This window comes from Chinchilla lanigera, unplaced genomic scaffold (genome assembly GCF_000276665.1).
Source record: "Chinchilla lanigera isolate Chin_1 unplaced genomic scaffold, ChiLan1.0 scaffold00036, whole genome shotgun sequence".
Lineage (NCBI taxonomy): Eukaryota > Metazoa > Chordata > Mammalia > Rodentia > Chinchillidae > Chinchilla > Chinchilla lanigera.
Genome location: NW_004955437.1, coordinates 19,378,737 through 19,386,081, shown reverse-complemented (window position 1 = coordinate 19,386,081; position 7,345 = coordinate 19,378,737). Strand labels below are relative to the sequence as shown.

The window sequence follows — 7,345 nt, the reverse complement described above, 5'->3', positions numbered from 1 at the left end:
TCAAAGGGCAGACTGACCCCCAAGGCTTAGGGGACCTTGGAAAGGCCCAAAACCGAGAGGGAAAGTCACAGAGGTCTGAAAGGCCCTGCTCATGCACTGAACTCACACACAAAGTAATCACCCTGAAAATATTTATAACCTTTCTCAACTGTTTTGTTTGTTTCTCTTTTTCTCTGGTTTATTTCTTAAAATTACCATAGATTATAATAAAGTTAGTTGTGTTTTTGAAACTCTCAATCTATGACTGCAAAAAAGAAAAATAGCCAGGCATGGTGGCGCACTCCTATAATCCCAGCACTCAGGAGGCTGAGGCAGGAGGATTGTTGCGAGTTTGAGACCAGCCTGGGCTACAAAGTGAGCGCAAGGCCAGCCTGAACTGCATAGCAAGACCTTGTCTCAAAAGGACAAAAAAAAAGAAAAAGAAAAAGAAAAATAATACAGTAACAACAGCTAACACTGGGCGATGATCTAAATTCTTTATACATGTCCATTTATTTGATAATTAATATATATTACTTCACAGATCAAGGCAGTTAATTTTGTCACAGGAGTGGTTAATACTAACAGCTAGTTAAAATTACCCCACATCCAGACTGAGAAAATTGATACGACACAGAAAGCAAGTGTCAAAGTTAAAGAACCTGGTGTGATAGTGCACAGCTGTAATCCCAGCACTCAGAAGGCTGAGGCAGGAGAATCACAAATTTGAGCTCACAGTGGCATAAACACCTGCCTGGCAAGTGCAAGGTCCTGAGTTCGATTCCCAGTACCAAAGAAAAGTAAATCAGCATCTTCCTTCCACCCTTTGTAGTGTATCACATACAAGTTCATCTTCCTAATCAAACTTGGATTCACAGTGCTACAATGTGAGCAAACTTACACTGCAAATAAAGAAGAAAATTACCTTTAAAAAAAAAACAAGTTCTAACTCAACATGGACAAATTAGCAATTTAAGGAAACCACATCTCAAAATTAAAATTAAAAAAGGGCTACGGAAATGGTTCATGCAAAGGCCCCTTTGTCACCTTTCAGGGTTTTGGTTTGGGTTTGGATTTTTTTTTTTTTTTTTTTTTTTTTTTTTTTTTTTTTTTTTTTTTTTTTTTTTTTTTGGTTTTCTGAGATAGGTTCTCACTAGATATTCTAGACTGGACTTGAGAGTTGGGCATGGGCACATGCCTGTAATCCCAGCACTCGGGAGGCTGAGGCAGGAGGATCATTGCAAGTTCGAGACCAGCCTGGGCTACAAAGTGAGCTCAAGGCTAGCCTGAACTGCATAGCGAGACCCTGTCTCAAAAAGACAAAAAAACAAACAAACAGACTGGACTTGAACTCACTATGTAGCCCAGGCTGGCCTCGAACACACAGCGATCCTCCTGCCTCATCCTCCTGGTTGCTGAGATTACAGGTGTGTGCCACCATACCTAGCCATTTAAATTCTTATACAAAGATAAAATATGCTTTTACAAGCTCTAACCAAGAATGTCTCAGTTAGACTGTAAGTCATCATTACCCTTGACAATGTACACTATGAGAAACATCCATTTCATCAACTGAAACATCAATTTCAGTGCTAACACAGAAATACAGTAGAAGAAAAAAAAAAAAAAAAAGAAAGAAATTCAGTGAAACAAAACAAACAATTGTCCCTACAATACAGAGGATGTCTTACTTCTAACTTTACCAAACAGCACCAGTATTACCTTGATAGAAATTCTCCTCATCTTCTTCACGTTGGTAAGTTTTTTCTTGGATAGGATTCTTCCTATAATTCCTCCCATCAATTGTTATAATCTGTGGGCGCAGAACTTCCATTTCACTTCCTCCTAGTAATAGCAAGTGAAGTCCCAAAAAATAAGTTAGTCTCTTGCCTATGTTTCATCTGAAATGAAAACCCTATATATGAGACCATTTTGTGAGCCTGAAAGGACATAACTGGACATGAATTGATATATCCCAAGCGAAAGGAGGACTGTTTTTTCAACAGATTTCCTTGGGAAGTCAACTGCTGCATTTCCCACCACACTACTGCATCCTGGCTCTTAAGACAGCAAAGTTTAAACTGACCCCAAAGAAAGCGATGATGAGAACTCTACATACAACCCACCCACAACAGAGTGAAAATGGAGGTGTCTTTACTAATGTTCACCTAAGCGTTTGCAGTATGGTCATTACAACGACGAGGGATACTTAGTGCACTTATCTATGAGGTGGGAAGGAGAAACCTAAGTACTTTTACAGAGGCTAGAAATACATACCTAACAACCAGATCCAGTCGCTTTTCCAAACAGACGAAATACGACTTTAACGTGGTTTTCAGATCAACACACTGTGGAGGGAAGGAGTCCAATTTCTACAGGCCACTGCCTAACACTCTGCAAATCCCTTCCTGAGAAGACCAGCTTCATCACTGTTTAGTAAATCAATAATTTAGGCGGCAGCTCAGTGGTAAAGCCTGGGAAAGGTCCATGGTTTCTACCCCAAACACCACAAAATACTGTAAAATAATACCTTAGGAAAGAAAGATTCCTTATGGACTAGCTACGGTTCTAGCATTGTTCTTATCACACAAGGTGTGATCCAAAGTACCATGAAGGTGTACATAAAAAATTTATTACAGAAAGCTAGGTGTAGTGGTCCATGCCTGTAATCCCACCGCTCAGGAGGCTGAGGCAGGAGGATCACTTCGAGCTTGAGGCCAAGCTGGACTACATAGTGAGTTCGAGGCCAGCCTGAAATACAGTGAGACCCTGTCTCAGAAAAAAAAAGAAAAGAAATTTATTACAGTAGAAGACACAAGGCCCTTAGTCCCCCTCAAAAAACTCATCCTGGTTTCAAAGGCTTATCCCATACTGTTATGGTTGATACATTGTGTCAACTTGGAGAGTCTAGAGGTTTGGCTAAGTGACTCAGCATCCTGGGGTGCAAAGGACATGCCCTTCCTTCTTCCTGCTCTAGGATGTTCTTCATTGTGTCAATGTGAGAAGTTTATAAGGTTAACTATGTGAGTGCTGCCCCCTGGGTGGGGGTAGCCTGTTTACCATATAAGAGAGGCAAAGAGGCTGCTTTCTGCCATTCCCCTCTTTGCTCTTGTTGCTTTGCTATCTTCTGCCTCGGAGCCAGCCAAGTATAGACTGAAACCTCCACAAACCGTAAGGTAAATAAACCTTTCCTTCCTTAATTTTGGGCATTGGGTATTTTGTCTCAGCAATGAGAGAAAAGTAACCAACACACATACTGTAGTGGTTTTTGTTGTTTGTTTTGTTTTTTGAGACGAGGTCTCACTATCTAGTCCAGGCTAATCTTGAACTATAGCCCAGAATGGCATAGAACTTGCAGCAATCTTCCTATCTCAACCTCTGAAATGCTGGTATTACAGGCCTGGGCCACGAGGCCCAGCTCCATAATTCTTGCCACTTTTTGAAGCAGTTCTGGAAGTCTTTTGTCGTTGTTTTTTTATTTTAGGGGTTTTTTTGGGGGCGGGGGGGTGTTTGTTTGAACCGGTCTCACTGTGTAGTTCAGGCTGGCTTTGAACTCACTATGTAGCCCAGGCTGCCCTCGAACTCCCAGCGATCCTCCTAGCTCAGCCTCCTGAGTGCCGAAATTACAGGCCTGTGCCACTACATTGGGCTAGGAATGTTTTTATTTCACAGAATTTGGTGTAAATGTTTTTTTAATCTTTTCAGGATAACAAGATAGCCACAAAAAGACAAAAAGAGGACGTCCTGAACTGCTTTAGTTAAGTGTGCTCCAAGCAAGGGGGAATATTTTGAGAGGAATTAATGGGATATGTCTTGCACTGTAATAAACTTTTTTGCTTTTAATTTAAATATTCGCCATATTTATCACACCACGAGGACTTGGATAGTCTTGAAGCCCCAAACACTAAAGGGTTCCAAAGAAAATACATCAACCCCTACTAAATACACTAGCGCTCAGTCCAACCCTCAGCCAGGCTCTTTAATTGGTAGTTTTCCTGCTTACAGAACCAGGGAGGTTTCCTGTTTTGAGAAACAACAAAGTAAATCTACTTGAAGAGGACATAATTAGCAAGTCTAATGACATTACACGCTACTCCTCCATTCCCCAAGCTCTTCTCTCCCTCCCAAAAAAGTTCCCCACAAAACTAGCCATGAATGCTAAGGCCGAGTTTTCTGACCGTAAGTTCTAGAGGGAAAGACTGTTTTAAATCATCTACCGTTCCTGCTCAGCGCTGGACCGAGACTGCTCAGAAGAGAATTGTCAATCTAACACTACTTCAAGGAGCTCTGAAGAGAAAAACAGTATTCTCCTGCATGTCGCGCGGGACGCTTAAACTCGAAACCATAAAGAGAAACAAGGACACGTGTACACCAAAGGGAGAGAAGACAAAACGACCGCAGCTCTAGGAAAACCCTCGTTAGACACACCAAGGAAGAAACCCGGATGTGTACTCCGGAAGCTTGTCCTCCTACCACGCCTCCCCGCCCCGGCCACGCCCACCACCGTAGGGCGCGCGCAGCGGAGGGAGACCTTTCTTGCGCGGGCGCGCGCACGCCGCCGTCCTCGTCGTTGTGAGCGCGACCGCGCCGGCTGGCCTGGGGGCGGGGCTGTGGGGGACAGTACTAAAACCGCTGAGGTAAGTGGCTTGAGGTTTGAAGGACTTTTAGGAGTTTGGTGAAAATGGAGTTATCCCTGGGATCCTACCTGGAGAGTGTTGAAAAATGGAGAAGGTAGGAGGAGACACAGGAGGCTGCTTCAGCGGGCGTGTAACGAAATTTCCTCAGGCCGCGCTCGACGGAGTGCGCATGCGGATCGAAAGGCTGCGCCTGCGCAGTGGGGCGGTCGTCTGGCGTCGCTTCCCTGAGTCTGAGCTGGAGGGGAAACGTAGCTTGGTGTCAGCTTGGCAGCGGTCGGTGTTGACCCTTCCCTTGTCCCTTCTCTGTTCGCTCTGCCCAGGTAGAGCTGCAGGATCTATTTGATTTGGATTGTAATCCAGTTGATTAAGTGAAACACAGTGAAGCGATTTATTAAAGGTGGAATTTAACAATTGGTTGCCGTAATTTGCCTTTGTACTGGGATAAGAACTTCCTTCATCGTGTATTTTTAATGAGAATTTTTTCAGGGAAGGGTGTTTTTTTTTGAGACAAAGACTCGCTATGCAGTTCAGGCTGGCTTTGAACTCGCGGTGATCCACCTGCCGCAGGCTCCCGAGTTGCTGGGATTACAGGCGAGGACAAACACCCAGCTTCAGGGAAAAATCATTTTCTTAAGTAAATACACCTATATAGCCGGGGCTGCGTAGCCTGAGTACCTCCTGTGGGCCTGGGAGTCTTGTGGGAAATAGATTTGTATAAATAGATTTACACAATGAGAAAGAAAAAACAATGAGCCAACCTTGGTGGCACCGTTTCTCCAACCCCCGTGTAAGCTATGTGAGAGGCTAACCTTTGTTTGCTTATTTACGAATCACTCCCTAGGTCTTGAGGTTAGGAAAAATTCCTTCCCCCTTCCTAAAATGACAGGATTCTTCCAAAAATGAACCTTGGAGGTGATGCTTAGTGACAGGGTGTAAAGGGCATAAAAGGACATAATAGAGGCAGATTCTGAGCAGCCCCTTTCTCCTTTAGGAGTTTACTCTGCCTACATCGGATGGAGAGAACTAAAGCTTTTTTCATGAACAAGTGTGTTGGGACATAGTAAGTGTGAAATCCAGGCACAGTGGAACATTCCAGTAATCCCAGATACTCAGGAGGCTGAGGCAGGAGGATGGCAAGTTTGAGGTCAGCCTGGGCAACTTAGACGCTGTCTCAAAATGAAAAATAAAGAGCTGGGAATGTAGTTCAGCGTGAGGCTCCGGGTTTAATCCCTCAGTGCCAAAAAGGAAGAAAGCAAGCCTGGGATCTACATTAGGGAAAAAAAGAATTTAAAAGTGTTTGCTAAGCTTGAAACTTTTCTAGTTGCTTTACATGTACTATTTTAATCTTCATAACACCTCTGTAAAGTAGGCATTATTATTGACCCCAGGTAACAGGGAATAGAAAATTTAAGTGATTTGTTCAGTCACAGTAAAGTAGCAAAACCAGGACACAAACCCAAGCAGAGAGGCTTCAGTCATTTCTTAACCATTACGCTGATTTTCCTCAATTCCAGCACTCCAGAGGCTGAGGCTACAAATTCAATGCCACCCTGAACTACATAGTGAGACCCTGTCTCTAAACAAAACAAGCAGTCACAGCAGATAAGCTAAAATTATCTGTATGCCTCACGGTTTTTTGGAGGTTTTTTGGTTTTGTTTCGTTTTTTGAAACAGTCTTGCTATATAGTTCAGGTTGGCCTTGAACTCACTTTGTAGCCCAGGCTGGCCTCCACCTCACAGTGATTCTCCCACTTCAGCTTCCCAAATGCTGGGATTACAGACACGTTCTACCATGCCTGGCTCATTGCCTCAGTTTTGTCATCTATACAGTGAGGAAATTGGATGACCTTTAAGGAATCTGTGGTAATAATTAATGCATTCTGAAAACATTTACTGTAAGTAAATAAATAAATACTTAGCCTAAATCTTTAGAGCTAGAAATTGCTTTGGTGTATCTTTCCACCACGGCAGGCACTGTGTATTTAAAGTTAGCCTTGTACTAATTCTGGCTTCCATTTTTCAGCCGTGACTATTTTGTATGTGGAGTGATACTGTGTCGTTCTGAGAGTTTGAAAAAGGATAGGATGAAAGGCATTTGCTTTGATTATATTCTATTAGTAGACCCACTGTGGCTGGCTTTTGAAGCTCTCCCCATGCTAGGAGTTGCTGGGGTGCTCTGCTGAGCAGCTGATTTCCAAATATAAATGTATGCAGCTGGATAGAGCATTGATCAGGGTAGAGGGAGAAGGTGAGAGTTTTAAATCTTAGGTGAGGTACAGTATGTAAACAGTTCACAATAGGTTCTACTCTAAACTGGTAGAAAATAAAGACTAAACTACTCTCCAGAAGGTGGCCAAGTGCCTTTTATGTATTGTTTGAGTATCACCAGAAATCCATGTAAGATTTGGTCCATCACTGCTTAAATTATTTTGTTTTGTTTTGTTTTGTTTTTTGTTTTTCTTCCGGTACCAGGAATCAAACTCATGACCCCCGCTTGCCAGGCAGGAGCTTTGCCGCTGAGCTAAATCCCCAGCCCCTTAAATTATTTTTAAAGAGCATTTACAAATACTGAGCTAGGCTGGGCATGGTGGCGCATGCCTGTAATCCCAGCACTTGGGAGGCTGAGGCAGGAGGATCACTGTGAGTTCGAGATCAGCCTGGGCTACAAAGTGAGCTCAAGGCCAACCTGAACTGCACAGCAAGACCCTGTCTCAAAAAAGACCAAAAAA

General features: G+C 43.2%; 2 protein-coding genes across 5 annotated transcripts in view; one reads left to right on the top strand and one right to left on the bottom strand.

Moving 5' to 3' along the window:
* Positions 1-4,803, bottom strand: part of Ascc1 (activating signal cointegrator 1 complex subunit 1) — a 105,779-nt gene extending 100,976 nt beyond the window's left edge. Inside the window, exons 1-3 of one of the 3 annotated variants that reach the window (XM_013516958.1) lie at positions 4,685-4,803; positions 2,257-2,327; positions 1,702-1,824 (exon numbers count right to left, since the gene is read on the bottom strand). In XM_013516958.1, coding sequence (XP_013372412.1) covers positions 1,702-1,813 — 112 coding nt within the window. In that variant the 5' untranslated portion in view covers positions 1,814-1,824; positions 2,257-2,327; positions 4,685-4,803. The remainder of the gene's footprint in view (positions 1-1,701; positions 1,825-2,256; positions 2,328-4,684) is intronic. The other 2 variants (XM_013516956.1, XM_005390016.2) reach the window with 2 other exon arrangements.
* The window catches only part of Anapc16 (anaphase promoting complex subunit 16), a 13,946-nt gene continuing 11,075 nt past the window's right edge, over positions 4,475-7,345 (top strand). The window contains exon 1 of one of the 2 annotated variants that reach the window (XM_005390018.2): positions 4,475-4,616. The gene's annotated coding sequence lies outside the window, so the exon portion shown is untranslated. The remainder of the gene's footprint in view (positions 4,617-7,345) is intronic. The other variant, XM_005390017.2, reaches the window with a different exon arrangement.